Source organism: Microcebus murinus, chromosome X, assembly GCF_040939455.1.
Source record: "Microcebus murinus isolate Inina chromosome X, M.murinus_Inina_mat1.0, whole genome shotgun sequence".
Lineage (NCBI taxonomy): Eukaryota > Metazoa > Chordata > Mammalia > Primates > Cheirogaleidae > Microcebus > Microcebus murinus.
Window position 1 is genome coordinate 14,933,703 of NC_134136.1, and position 16,324 is coordinate 14,950,026.

The window sequence follows — 16,324 nt, forward strand, 5'->3', positions numbered from 1 at the left end:
TATTTGAATAAAGGTAGATTGTTGTACCGTACTTAAAAAAAAAATAACACATCCCCTGAAAATAAGCCCTAGGGTGTCTTCTTGAGGAAAAATAAATATAAGACCCTGTTTTATTTTCGGGGAAACACAGTATCTCTTCTTTTTTTGTTGTTATAACACTTCTTTTGTTATTTTTTTATTCATGTCCTGAATTATTTTGGAGGGGGGTTCTTTATGTTGATTTTTAACTTTCTCATCTATCTCATTCATCTTATATGCCACCCATATTCTGAATTCTGTATATGACATTTTCATAATTTCCTTTAGGTTGGCATTCATTACTAGAGACCTATTGTGATCCTTTGGGGGCATGGAAACAGCATTTTTGTTCATGTTGCCAGAGTTCTTATGCAGATTCCTTCTCATCTGAAACTATTTCTCTTAGTCAGCTCAAGACAGATAAATTTGCAGTACACCTTTCTCCTCTTCTGGGAACTCTCCTACTTAGTGAAAAGAAGGGAAAGTCCTTGGGTGGCATATTTGTGTTCTACTCTGGAAGTTTAACCCGGCAGGAGAAGTGTGGATACACTGAGAGCCTGTAACACAACTGTTCTCCTGGGTTTTCCCATTCCTCTGTGGTTGTCTCAGTCCACATGCTGGTACTAGGGGATGTTCCTATGGAATGGTGGGTTGGTCCCCAGGCCACTAATGGAAGCTCAGGCAGGGAGCTGGGCATGTTCCTCTCCACGGAAGTGGGTGGCATGGGAGTTTGCTCTGCCCAGGTCTCCTGCATCAGTGGCAGTGGTGGCTTGGTGAGGCTATTTACACAGTGGCTATAGGTGCCAGGCCTAGGGGTGTTTGTTCCACCCAGGTCCAGGTTCACTGGCAGGGGTGAACCTGGGTAGGGGTGCACAGGGCAGGGATGGCTGAGACACGTAGAGCTGCAGTGGTAGATAGGGCCATGGAGGTGCACAGTGCATGGTTATGCACAGTACATAGTGGCACAGTGGGGCATAGGAGGCAGGATTGTGATGGTGTCTTCAGGGGTGGAGTACAGTGGCTGGGTGGCACTGCTAAGCAGTGGGGCAGGTACCCCTCGGCAGGTGGGGCTGCTGAGGTGCACAGTGGATAGGGCTGCAACAGCATGTTGGGTGAGGTTGGGCCATGGCAGCCAGATGGTATATGGTAGGGCTGGTGAAGTGTATGGCATGAGGGGCTATAGCAGCTGGGTAGCTTGAGGCTGGTGGTGCTACTGAGGCGCACAATGCTCTGAGTGCAAGTCATGGTAGCTGGGGTTTTCTCTGAACTCACGACTGGTGGCAGCAGCTGCTATGGTGCCATTCAGGTGGCACAGGAGGCAATACTATCCTTAAGGTGGCAATGGGTACTGGAGTCTGTGGGCTTGGATCCCCAGTGGCTTGGAGGTGGTGATGGGGGAAGAGGCACATGACACTCAGTTACTGGGCATGAAAGAGCACCTGCCTTCCATGCTCCCTCCGTGGCCCAGCAGAGGTGATTAGGAAATGGCTGCAGTGAACCTGATCCCTGTATAGATGGCGCACTCTGGGGCTGAGAGTTAAGAATGACTTCAGTTGTAGCCAACTGGGATCAGAAGCCAGCAAGACTCTGCTGTGCCAGCTCTCCAGTGAAATGCTGCTGCACAGTCTTTAAGCAGCTCCTTGGTCAGTTTGGAGGTCTGTGGTGATGAGGATGCCCCCTTGCTGCTCTCGTTGCAGTGTCAACTGGGGGAGTGTGCAGCTCTCCTCTTTTCCTTCTTCCCATGTGGGCACCTTCCCCAGGTACTTTCCAGTCCTGTACAGTGGTTCACCCTGTTTCCCTCTCCTTCACTTTGGGTGTCCCCAGACATTTCTCTGATGATTCACAATACTCTAAGATGATCCACCCATAGATGAACATGTACTTGCAATTTTGGATCCTCTCCTTTAGAGAAATGTGTACAAGCTGTTTCTCATTTGCCATATTGGCCCCCTTTCCTTTCCATATTAACTTTTAACATATTTTTCTGTCTCCTATATTTCCTTTGTCATGAGCTCAACTGATAATTCTGATTAAAATTCAGAACTATAGGATTTTATTTTAACTTTATCAATCTTACATCTTTCTCATACTGAAAACTCTATTCTTTAATACATCAGCATATTTGTCTTATTCTACAATACACACACAATTTCATAATAAAATATCAACACAATATTTTCCTTGTTATTCTCTTGGGACTGCCCATTAGGTATTGAAAGTCAATTACTTGATTGGTTATAAATTCACCTTGAATTGTTTCTCTCTAGTCATTGCCTCCAAATGGTTTGTTTATTTCATTTTCCTTTTAGTTTTTAGAATTTACTTTAAAAATTTTTAATTTTGCATTATAATTATCACAGAATTTAATATAATAAAATAGCTTTTGCTACATGATGATATGTCTTTAAAGCAGAGGTAATGACTAAGACTTACTTTAGATTGCTATATATTAAATGCATGCTATTTATTACAAAATAGATAACACAAATTGTTATGAAGAAAACTTTAAATTTCAATTGAAATAAAATTGATCTAGAGTTCTGTTTAAGTCTATTATTTCTTTGTTGATTTTCTGTTTGGAGGATCTGTCCTGTGCTGTCAGTGGGGTGTTAAAGGGTCCGACTATTATGGTGTTGTTGTTTATCCATTTGTTTAGATCAAGTAGAGTTTGCTTTATGAATCTGGGTGCACCTAGGTTGGGTGCATATATATGTAGAATTGTTATGTATTCTTGTTGAACTGTACCCGTCGCCATTATATAGTGACCTTCTATGTCCTTTATTACTTTTGTTGATTTAAAAACTAAGTTATCTGTAATCAGCACTGCCACGCCAGCTTTCTTTTCGCTTCCGTTTGCTTGAAATATTGTTCTCTACCCCTTTACCTTTAGTCTAACTGCATCCTTGCAGGTTAGATGTGTTTCCTGAAGGCAGCAGATACTTGACTTGTATTTTTTTAATTCATTCGGCCAGCCTATGTCTCTTGAGTGGGGAATTCAAGCCATTCACATTTATTGAGATAACTGATAGGTGGGGCAGATTTCTGTTCATTATGTTGGATTGAACTTTGTTGCTTTGTTTTCTCACTTGAGCCATTGTGGTTTCTTGGCTTTGATCTTTAGCTTTTGAGTAGATTTACATTAGTCAGTGTTTATTGTACTGATCCGTGGGTGACACTGTTTTGAGTACTTCTTGAAGGGCTGGTCTTCTCTTTGTGAATTCCCTTAGTCATTGCTTATCTGAGAATGTCTTGATTTCTCCTTCGTATACAAAACTTAGTTTTGTAGGGAATAAGATTCTAGGCTGGGCATTATTCTGTTTCAGAAGAGTGAAAACAGGGCTCTAGTCTAGCCATGCTTATAAATTCTCTGTAGAGAAGTCTGGCATTATTCAGATTGGCTTTCCTTTGTATGTTTCTTGTTTCTTTCATCTTACCACTCATAGAAGGGCCTCTTTGGTTGATATTTTGGTCAGTGTGATGACTACATGTCGTGATGTCTTCCTGTTTGCATTGAATTTCCCAGGGGTCCTTTGAGCTTCTTGAACTTGTATCTGGAGATTTTTGCCAAGGCCTGGGAAATTTTCCTCTATTATATCTTCAAATAGCTTGTCCAACCCTTGAGTGTTTTCTTCTTCCCCTTCAGGTAACCCTATAACCCTCACATTAGGTTTCCTCACATAAGGCCACATCTCTTGTAGGCTTTGCTCTTTTCTCTTGTTTCTCTGCTCTATCTCTGTGACTGATTTATTTAATTGGGAGGTGTTATCTTCAATCTTTGAGATTCTTTCTTCTGTTTGATCTACCCTGTTCTTGAGGCTTTCCACTGTGTTTTATACTTCTCTGAATTGATTCTTCATTTCCAGGAGTTTGGTTAGATTTTTCTTCATTTTTTCAATTACTTTAGTGAATTTTTGTTCCAGGTCCTGGAATCTTTATGTGCTTTTTTTGTGTTGGTTATCCAGTTTCTCTTGCAAATCATTGAATTTTCTTACGATCCATGCTTGAAATTCTTCTTCTTTCATTTTACTGATTTGATTTTGGTTGATGTACATTTCTGAGGAGTTGGTGCCCCTTTTTGGGGGTGTGCTTTCCATTTGGGTTTTCATATTTTCAGAGTTCCTTTGCTGATTTCTTCTGATCTGGATCAGTTGTTGCTTCTTACCTTTAGGTTTTCCTTCGGGTAATGGCACGCCCTGTTTAGTCTCTGAGCCAGTATGTGGTGCTTGTGGGTGCACTCTAGAACAAATGGGCCTGACTGACATTTACAGTATACTCTACCCCCAAACCACTGACTATACATTCTTCTCAGCAGCTCATGTGTCATTCTCTACGATTGACCATATCCTAGGACACAAAGTACATCTCAAACAATTAAAAAAAAATAGAAATCATACCATGTATCTTTTTAGATCACAATGGAATAAAAGTAGGAATCAACCCTAACAGGAACACTCATTTCTACACAAAGTAATGGAAATTAAGCAACCTTTTGCTGAATGATCACATCATAAATGAGGAAATCAAGATGGAAATCAAAAGATTTTTTGAACTGAATGACAAAGGAGACATAAGTTACCAAAACTTGTGGGACACACCTAAAGCAGTCCTGAGAAGAAAATTGATTTCTATAAAGGCCTATATCCAAAAGTTGAAAACATCACAAATAGACAACCTAATGAATCGTCTCAAAGAGCTGGAAAAAGAAGAACAGACCAACCCCAAACCCAGCAGAAGAAGTGAAATCATTAAGATCAAATCAGAACTAAATGAAATTGACAACAGGGAAACCATACAAAAGATTAACAAAACAAAAAGTTGGTTCTTTGACAAAATAAAATTGACACACCTTTAGCTAGGCTAATGAAAAGCAGAAAAGAAAAATGTCTAATAAGCTCCATCAGGAACAATAAAGGAGAAATTGCAACGGATGCCACGGAGATACAAGATATAATTCATGAATATTACAAAGACCTCTATACACACAAACTGGACAATGTGGAGGAAATGGACAATTTCTTACAAACACACAGCCTCCCTAGGCTCAACCAGGAAGAAATAGAATTCATGAACAGACCAATATCAAGTACTGAAATTGAAACAGCAATAAAAAACCTTCCTAAAAAGAAAAGTCCTGGACCAGATGGTTTCACACCCGAATTTTAGCCCACCTACAAAAAGAACTGGTGCCTATCCTGCAGAAATTATTCCACATCACTGAGAAGGATGGAATCCTCCCCAACACATTTTATGAATTGAACATAACCCTGATACCAAAACCAGGAAAGGATGCAACAAAAAAACCCCAAAACTACAGACCAATATCCCTTATGAATATAGATGCAAAAATTCTCAACAAAATCCTAGCCAGTTGAATCCAGGTGCTTGCCAAGAAAATAGTCCATCACAACCAAGTGGGCTCCATCCCAGGGATGCAGGGATGGTTCAACATACACAAATGTATAAATGTAATTCACCATACAATCAGAAGCAAAAACAAAGAACATATGATTCTCTCAATAGACGCAGAAAAATCATTTGACAAAATTCAACACCCTTTTATGATAAGAACGCTCATCAAAACAGGCATAGCCGGGGCTTACCTAAAAATGATACAAGCCATACATGACAAACCCACAGCCATATCATACTGAATGGGAAGGAATTGAAAGCATTCCTACTTAAAATTCAAACAAGACAAGTTTGCCCACTATCTCCACTTCTATTCAACATAGTGCTGGAAGACCTTGCTACAACAGTCAGAGAAGATGGCAGAATTAATGGCATCCAAATGGGAGCAGAAGACATTAGCACTCACTCTTTGCTGATGCCATGGTAATATTCCTAGGAAACTCCAAGGATTCAACCAAGAGACTCCTTGCATTGATAAATGAATTTGGTAAAGTCTTAGAATACAAAATCAATACACAATAATCAGAGGCATTCATTTATGCCAACAACAGTAAAAGTGAGAACCAAATCAAAGACTCAATTCCCTTCAAAATAGCAACAAAGGAAATAAAGTATCTTGGAATATATTTAACTAAGGAGGTAAAAGACCTCTACAGGGAGAACTATCAAACACTGAAGAAGGAAATAGCAGATGATGTAAACAGATGGAAGAATATACCATGCTCATGTTTCGACAAAATCAACATTGTTAAAATGTCTATACTACCCAAAGTGACCTACAGAGTGAATGCAGTCCTTATTAAAATACCATCATCATTTTTTACAGTTAGAGAAAAAATAATTTTACGCTTTGTATGGAACCAGAGAAGACCCCATATAGGAAAATCAATCCTATGCAATAAAAATAAAATGGATGGTATCCATTCACCAGACTTCAAACTGTACTACAAGGCTATAATAATTAAAACAGCTTTGACTGGAACAAGAACAGGGACATTGACCAGTGGAACAGAACAGAGAACCCAGATATAAAACCATCCTCATATAGCCAACTAATCTTCAACAAAGCAGACAAAAATATACACTGGTGAAAAGAATCCTCATTCAATAAATGGTTCTGGGAAAACTGGATAGCCACACGTGGAAGACTGAAACAAGACCCACACATTTAACCTCTCACAAAAATCAACTGACGCTGGGTAACAGACTTGAACATTAGGTGTAAAAGTATTCGAAGTCTAGAGAAAAACGTTGGAAATACTCTTTTAGACATTGGCCTAGGTATAGAATTTATGAAGAAGACCCCAAAGACAATCACAGGAGCAACAAAAATAATAAATGGTACCTGATCGAATTAAAAAGCTTCTCCACAGCCAAAGAAGGTGTCAAGAGAGCAAACAGATAACCCACAGAATCAGAGAAAGTTTCACAAGCCAGACATCCGATAAAGGGCTGATAACTGGAATCTATTTAGAACTCAGGAAAATCAGCAAGAAAAAAATCAAACAGCCCTATCAAAAAATGGGCAGAGGACATGAACAGAAAGTTCTCTAAAGAAGACTGAGTAATGGCCAACAAACATATGAAAAAATTCTTATCATCTCTAATCATCAGGGAAATGCAACTCAAAACCACAATGAGATATCACTTAACTCCAGTGAGAATGCCCTTCATCAAAAAGTCCCCAAACAATAAATGCTGGCATGGATACGGAGAGAGAGGAACACTCCTACACTGCTGGTCAGACTGAAAACTAGTTCATCCTCTGTAGAAAGCAATATGGAGATACCTTAAAGCAATACAAATAGATCTACTATTTCATCCAGCATTTCCACTACTGGGCATCTACCCAAAAGATCAGAAGTGACTTTATGGAAAAGACACCTGCAGTTGAATATTTATAGCAGCACAATTCACAATTGCAAAGTTGTGGAAACAACCCAAGTGCCCATCAATTCATGAGTGGATTCATAAAATGTGGTATATATATACCATGGAGTTCTATTCAGCCACAGAAAACAATGGTGATCTAGCACCTCTTGTATTTTCATGGATAGAGCTGTAACCCATTCTACTAAGTGAAGTATCTCAAGAATGGAAAAACAAGCACCACATGTACTCACTAGCAAATTGGTATTAACGGATCAATACCTCAGTGGACATATAGGAATAACATTGATAGGGTTCCTGGCAGGTGGGATGGCGGAAGAGAGGATGGGTATATACAAACACAATGAGTGAGATGTGCAACGCTTGCGGGATGGTCACACTTGAGGCTTTGACTTGAGGCGGTATGAGGGCATGGGCAATATATGTAACCTTAACACTTGTACCCCCATAATACGCTAAAATAAATTAAAAAATGTCAACATAAAAAACAAAACAAAACAAAAAAGTAAATTGTATTAAATGTATAAAAAATAAGAAATAAAATTGAAATTAAATTTACTAAAAAGGGGAAAACCTTTAAGGAGAAAAACTAATAGTTATCAGGGCTTTTAAGTGGTAATATGTTAATATAGTTTAAAGGAAGCTTGTTATATGGCATTTAAAAAACATTCATTGAAATAATCTGTTGCCCTTGACCTCCCTATTCATGGATTCTGTGAATTTTCTTACTGCCTAAAATGTATTTCTGACCCCCAAATCAGTAATCTTGGTGCTTTTTTGGTCATTGTCAGACATGCGCAGAGGTTAAACAATTTGATTTGATATTTCTAATTTTCAAGTTCCCAGCTGAGATTGAACAAGGTATTGATTTGCCTTCTTGTTTCAGGTCTTATACTGTGAACACAGTCTTTTTTTATTTTTTCAAGTTTGAAAATGAAGTTTATTGAGGAAAGAATGGTAGGATTATAGTGCAAGGGCAAGATATAGGTTTATAGAGCATGATACATACGCCAGACATTTTGACCAGACCAATTATTGCTGCTAAGTAAGAGCAAAAGGAAAGGACCAAAAAGGCCAGGTGTCCTTTTTGTGGTATATTTATTGTCATGTTGTTAACATTTTTGAGTTTGTTTTTATTTTGGTGGTTTCATTATTTAAAATGGCTGCTAAGCTTAGTGCTGAAGTGCTGTATATTGCTCTTAAGTGCAAAAAAATCTGTGTCTGATTTGCCTAACATAGAAGATATTCGTGTTAAATAAAGGTATGAGTTCAGGCATGAGTTTTTGCCATTGATCATTACTTCAATGATAATGAATCAACAATATATATTAAATAAGTTATCTAATTATTAAATGAATTCAACAAAATCTCAGGATCCAAAATTAATGCACACAAATCAGTAGGTTTCATATATGCCAATAACAGTCAAGCCAAGAATCAAATTGAACATGAAATAACTTTCATAATAGTGTGAAAGAATATAAAATATTTAGGAATATATTTAACTAAGGAGGTGAGAGACCTATATAGGGAGAACTACAAAACAGTGAGAAAAGACATTGCAGAGAATGTAAACAGATGGAAAGCCATATGATGCTCATGTATCGCAGAATTAACATTATTAAAATGTGTGTACTACCCAAAGTGATCTATAGATTCAATGCAATCCCTATTAAAATACCAACATGATTTTTCACAGATCTACAAAAAATAATTTTCTGCTTTGTATGGAACCAGAGAAGACCCTTTATAGCCAAAGCAACCTTAAAGTAAACCTTATAGCAAAAAGAACAAATTGAGAGGCATCAGTCTACTAGGTTTCAAGCTATACTACAAGGCTATAGTAACCAAAACAGCATTTCACTGGCACAAAGAACAGAGCCATAGACCCATGGAACAGGATGGAGAATCCAGATATAAAACCATCCTAATATTGCCATCTAATCTTTTACAAAGCAGAAGAAAACATACACTGGGGTAAAGAATACCTATTCAATAAATGGTGCTGGGAAAATTGGATAGCCACATGTAAAAGACTGAAACAGGATCTGCACCTCTCACCACTCCCAAAAAATCAACTCATGATGGATAACAGACTTAAACCTAAGAAGAGAAACCATAGGGATTCTAGAAAATGTTGCAAAAAACTCTTATCGACATTGGCCTATCCAAAGAATTTTTGAAGAAGACCCCGGAAGCAATCACAGCGACAATAACAATAAATAAATGGGACCTGATCAAATTAAAAAGCTTCTTCAAAGTCAAGGAAACTATCATTAGAGTGAACAGACAATCTATAGAATGGGAGAAAATGTTTGCATATTACACATCCGATAAAGGGCTGATAACTAGAATCAATATAGAACTCAGGAAAATTAGCAAGAAAAAAATCAAACCACCCCATTAAAAAGTGGGCAAAGGACATGAACAGAAACTTTTCAAAAGAAGACAGACTGGCCACAAAGCATATGAAAAATTGCTCAACATCTCTAATCATCAGGGAAATGCAAATCAAAACCACAATGAGATATCACTTAACTCCTGCTTGAATGGCTTTTATTAAGATGTCCCACCAAGCATGGTGGCGCGCCTGTATTCCTAGCACTCTGGGAGGCCGTGGCAGGCAGATCGCTCAAGGTCAGGAGTTCGAAACCAGCCTGAGCAAGAGCGAGACTCCGTCTCTACTAAAATTAGAAAGAAATTAATTGGTCAACTAAAAATATATAGAAAAAATTAGCCGGGCATGGTGGTGCATGCCTGTAGTCCCAGCTACTCGGAAGGCTGAGGCAGGAGGATCACTTGAGTCCAGGAGTTTGAGGTTGCTGTGAGCTAGGCTGATGCCATGGCACACTAACCCAGGCAACAGATTGAGACTCTGTCTCAAAAAAAAAAAAAAAAAAAGAAGTCCCAAAACAACAAACGTTGGCATGGATGCAGAGAGACAGGAACACTCATACGCTGCTGGTGGGATTGCAGATTATTACAAGCTCTATGGATGGAAAGTAATACGGATATACCTCAAAGACCTAAAAGTAAAACTACTGTTTTTTCTAGCAATCCTGCTACTGGGTATTTATCCAAGGGATAAAAGACATTGTATAACAAAGACATCTGTACTCAAATGTTTATAGCAGTACAATTCAAAATTGCAAAAATGTAGAAACAACCCAATTGTCCATCAGTACATGAGTGGATTAATAAAATGTCATATATGTATACCATGAAGTATTATCCAGCCATAGAAAACAATGGTGAACTAGTAACCGTGTATTATCCTAGATGGAGCTGTAGCCCATTCCTCAAAGTGAAGTATCACAAGAATGGAAAAAGAAACACCATGTGTACTAACCATTAAATTGGTACTAATTGATCAAAAGTTATGTGCACATATGGAAGTAACATTCATCAGGTGTCAGGCAGGTGGGAAGGGGAGGAGAGGATGAATAAATTGACACCTAATTGGTACAGTGCCCACTTTCTGGGAGATGGGCACACTTGTAGCTCTGACTCAGGTGGAACAAAGGCAGTATTTGTAACCAAAGTGTGTGTACCCCTGCAATATTCTGAAATAAAAAATATATTAAAAAATAAAATAAAATTTGGAAAATTCATTGAAGGTGAAAAAATAAAATGAAGAGTTTTTAAACATATATACACATGAAAGAAGGTTATGTATTGATGAGTTGGCTAAAATGTTGTAACCAAATGATAACAGGTAGCTAATCCTGTATTTTCCCCAGCAACAGTGGTTCAGTATTCCCTAAATCAGTGTTCAAAGCTACTTTATAAAATATAACTTCTGCAAATAATGAGAATCAAGTATATTTTGATTGCAGAAGCACTTGGAAAGGATGAGTCTTATGGGAGATTTACCTGATGTTCAGTTTTAGTCTTACTATTTATATTATGTATACCTCTGTATGAGATAATTCTGTCCTAGGAACCTGTTATCTTTTGGAGGAAGCCAGTTTTTATCGCTCATTGATTTTATATAAGTCATTTATAATTTTGACTTGACAAGTCGCTATTTTGAAGTTACAAATAGTTTTAAGTCAAGGCCTTTTCTTGTGAAAACTAGATTGCTTCTGCTCAATTTTAATGCTATTTGACTGACAGCCTTATGAGCATGTAAGTTTTTATAACGCCCCCAAACTCTGATACTTTTTGAATATCTTATTTGACAGCCTTATCAGCCTGTAAATTTTTTATAAGACTCCCAAACTCTGATACTTTTTGAATATTTTATTTGAATTCCTAAATCAAAGCTTGGCAATTTATTTTCTGTAAATGGTCAGATAATAAATGTTTAAGGCTTTGCAGGACATGTAAGGTCTCTGGTCACATATTGTTCTTTGCTTTTTGTTTTTTTCCCCAAACTTTTAATATATTGAAAATAAAACATTTTTGGCACAGAGTCCAGGGCTTATTTAGCCCAGGCTTGTAGTTTGCTAATCCCTGTTCAAAATTTTTCAGTGTGTTATACCATCAGCTGCCCCACTTTAAGATAGTGATGCTTACTTCACTGGTATAACCTGGGCCTGAAGTGCCCCAAGTGTGCCAATCTCCTATGATTTCTTTTGATAAAAATGTTTGCCTTTTTTGTTTAGTGACAATAAATATGATGTATGTTTTTGATTGTTATTATGATTCTCACTACAGCCTGATTAACATCAAATACATGTGAGAAGAAAAATGGGAAGTAAGCACAACCACTTAAATCTTTATTTAGTAATCAGAAGGAATGAGAAACTAAAATTAATTGCCTGTTTATCAATTGCAAGCCATTTTTATATGATTCCTTAGTGTTCATGGAAATCATAAACAGGAAGGCATACCCATTTTTTCATATCCTATAACCTAAGATTAACCTAATTGAAGTATCACTGCCCACCAGAATTTTCTATGATGATGGAATTGTTTTATATTTGTATTTACATTGTGGTTGTTGAGCACTTGAACTGAAGCTAACATGACTAAATTATTTTAATTTTAATTTTAATTTCAATTTAAATAACCACCTATGGCTAATGATTACCATATTGAGAGTATAATCCTAAGAGCTCAGGTAACGTGTTCAGAATTAGATAGTAAGTTCTGAGTAACTCTTAAGCTCATATTTTTTCCCATTATGCCACACTGCCTCATCAATAAAACTCAAGGTATCTGCGAAGATAGTAGGAAAGAATGGGTGGACCCTACTCTACTAAGTAGAAAATGTAAAGAAAGTATTGAGGCACTTTTTAAGGTATATTAATTTTGTAAGCCACTAGCTCAGTTAGTAAATCCACACTCTGGAGCACTAGATCATAATTATCAAGCAATAGCTATGAATTTCATTTATAGTCTGCATGTTATTATTAATATTGCAATATGAAATAACATGACTATACTCTGAGAACATTAAGGTGTTGACAAATGTTCAGATATTAGTATACTTCAAAGTGTTTTTCTTATATGTAAGGAGTAATGTCTTAGGAAGAATTATTTTTTAAAAATAGCTTTTAAATGTAAAATTGACATCACATAACTTCAGAGCTTTTATATTAACAAAATGTATCACGTTTATAGGAGAGCATACTTGCTGGCATCAGTCTTAATATGTTTTTTATTGATACTTGATGTAGCCAAGGAGTAGAAATCTTATTTCATCAGTGAATACCAACTAGGTATGAAAAATCAAAAGTGATATATTTTGAGGAGGCATGCCTAGATAAATCAGTTTGTGATGCTGTTGCATCTACTAGAAGAAGATATGGGGGGTGAGTAAACAAAATTTCTCTTTTAGTGTTAAGTATTTTACCCTGTATTTCTGGAGCTTCACTCTGAATCAGAGTCATGCCTAGTTTAAACAGAAAATTGCTTAAGTAGTGCTTATATAGCTTCCCTTACTCTGCTCAGAAAATATTGAAAACTGTGTCGGAAATGAAGCACAGGCACTACCACTGTTATTGGAGAGCATTTAGAATCCTTTGTCCAATGTTTCTTTCAGGTCATGAACAATTTTATTTGTGTATAAACCAAGAAGACTTCTTCCCTGTGGATGCTCTTTGTCAATTTCAGCAAGCCTCCTTCCCATCTAAGGAATCAGACTCTTAAAATATTTATTCTTTGGAAAGCTTTTCATTTGACCTTTGAATGGATAATCTTTCAGAATTATTTTTATACCTGATTAACACTGGAACATTTTATTCCTACAGCTGGTAATTTTCCTGCTTTCTTAATTAAAATCCAGTTATATCCAAACTAGAGATCATTTTTTGCTTTAGATTAAGCATGAGACAGGTAAAAGGGAATTGGGAAAGTCAGGGGCAAAGGATTTGTAATGCAAGGAAATTATTTTTATGAATAATGTAAATGGATATTGTGTTTGAAGATATAACCTGTATTGCCCAGTGCTCCAGTCTACTCTTTATTTTTTACTTTTTTCCGTAGCATTCATCAACTTGTAATATACCATATAGTGTATTTATTGTGTTTATTGCCTTTCTCATCTCCACTAGAATGTCAGTTCCATGACAGCAGGAATCTTTGTTTTGTTTACTGATATAGTCTAAGCACTGAGTCTGAGGTCTGGCACATAGTAGGTGTTCAATTAATGTTTGTGGACTTCATGAATACCAAGATCAATCCTACTTCATCCCTCAAATTTTAGTAATTATTACATTACTATAATATATTAATAATAATATTTCTGATAATTATTTTATTGCTATATTCCATGTGGAGTAGGTAGTTAACAAATAGGTAAAAATAATACTCTACCATACTAGATGGTAGTACTAGTCTTCTTAGTATGAGAAGAGAATCTTAGGAACTATAACTTAAAAATGTGTGAAGTAATTTGGAATGCTTGAGTATTTAATATATTTAAATAAAACCAATACTGTTCCTGAGATGCCTCTAAAATTTATCAAGAATTGGAAGAGGGGAAGCTTTTCATTTTAAAAGGTATTTTTGCTATATCTTTCTCAGATGGGAAAGCTGACAGCCATGCCTGCAGGTCTGATAAATGCATCTATAAGTGTACATGCTGCCAGAGAAGAGGAATACAAAAAGCAGCTAATGAAACCAGAGCAGGTAATTTGCCTACAAAAGTTTATGAACTTTGTATAATATAAAGATGATACAAAAACTATGGGTTTTTTTTTTTTTGTTACCCCTACTCATCAAAAATGCCTTTTAAGACTTTGTTAGGTACATTTTATGAGTTGAGAGAAATAGTTATAAGGTATCTCAAACCAAATACTATATTGTATCTAACACAAGCATCTAAAATTCTAATTGCGGTGAAAAATAATTGGTGATTTTTTTAATGAATAATTAATAAGTAGCACAGGGGCTTAGAAGTTCTAAGCAGTCTGATTTTTCTTTCTTGACAAATTTATACACATACATCCAGTATTAGGAAACCTTAGTTTAAGAGAATCATTAATATCTCAGTTTTGGAAGTGACTTTAGACGTTTTTTGGATCAGCCTCCCATATGGTATTGTAATCTCCTCTATAGTAGGCATACTCAATGGCCATTTATCTACATATAACTCCGTGTAAAGGAGCCTAAAGAGCTCATTCCATTTTCTGGAAGCCCTGATTCAATTTAAGGTCCTTCCGTAATGTCAATCACAAACCTGTCTCATAATAACTTCTACCCATTGGTAGAAGTATCTTTTGCATTGGTGCCATGCAGAAAAATTTCTCATCTCTTTCAAAAAAATAACCCTTCAGATTATTACAGTTACACTTTAAGTAATTTTGCTTCCTGGATAAGCATAGTAGCTGCTTTAACCATTTCTTATATGTCATAGCTTTGAGTCCCTCACTATCATGATCATTTTTGCCAAACATTCTCAGGATGGTTAGTGTTTTCTTCAGGTGTGTTTTGACTACTGCAGTTTAGAGTCAGACTGACTTCCCCTATTTCAGATGTTATATTTCTATTAATGCTGCCTGAGATCACATTAGTTTTTATATGTAGTTTTGTTTTGAGTACTCAAAATAGACCTGTGCTCATAATCAGACTTTGACCATGACAAAGTGAACTTGCAGTTCTCTAAAATTCATTAAGATATTTTACATGGGCTACTGGTAAGCTACATCTTCTTCCAGTTTGTATTTAGGCATATGGAGTTTTTGGACTCTTCTGGAGGTATATTTATACATGTTTAAATTTCATTTTGTTGATCTATCCTATTATGCCAGCTTGTTGAGCTGTAATTGTGGTTACTGGTTCTATTCACCATTTTGCTTTTTATCTCTCCCAGCCTCAAGTCACCCCTAAGATATATCTACACACTTAATAATGAGTTCCTGAATCAGTCAGGCCTGAATCTGAATCCTAATTCCATCATTGACTAGTTGGATGACACTGGATAGAATTCTTAGTGATGTCATAAGTATTCTGTTGTAAGACTGTAACACCATCAAATGTGAAATTTCCACACATTTTTTGAAATTTAGAATATTTACAATTATTTTGCTATTGTTGCCAATGTTTCTTGAACCACTTTGTACCTAAATCTTTATGTATACCTATAACTATTTCTTTAGGATGAGTTTCTAGAAGCAGAATTGTCAAAAGGCACACAAAAAATTGATACATTGTGAAACTAACAGGCAGAAAGGTGATATTCATACATTCAACAAAAAAATATTTCTTGAGCTCTTCTTGTATATGAGAGGCACTGTTCTAGGTACTGGATAAAGTTTTATTAATTTTCATAGTAATCTAGGGTAGATTCACTTTCCTTCACACTTGCTGATTCTGAGTATTCTCTTTCTTTTTATTAATCTTAGAAAGATAGTGTTTTTAAGCTTTCCTTGACACTCCCATATTTGGATAGCTCAAAATCTGGGTTGGAAGATAAGTAACTAGCATTTGTCTCTACATATTTCTGAATTTTAAAATAAGTGCTCTTTATTATAGAATACACAGTATTTCTTGATATTTATTGCATTCCCCAGTACATCATAATTATAATTTAATTGAATTACTTATTAAAGTTCGTTGC

General features: G+C 36.4%; 1 protein-coding gene across 2 annotated transcripts in view; it reads left to right on the forward strand.

Annotated features, from left to right (window-relative positions):
• The window catches only part of APOOL (apolipoprotein O like), a 139,001-nt gene that overhangs the window by 63,326 nt on the left and 59,351 nt on the right, over positions 1–16,324 (forward strand). The window contains exons 2-3 of one of the 2 annotated variants that reach the window (XM_075999410.1): positions 13,307–13,517; positions 14,290–14,394. In XM_075999410.1, coding sequence (XP_075855525.1) covers positions 14,290–14,394 — 105 coding nt within the window. In that variant the 5' untranslated portion in view covers positions 13,307–13,517. The remainder of the gene's footprint in view (positions 1–13,306; positions 13,518–14,289; positions 14,395–16,324) is intronic. The other variant, XM_012790093.2, reaches the window with a different exon arrangement.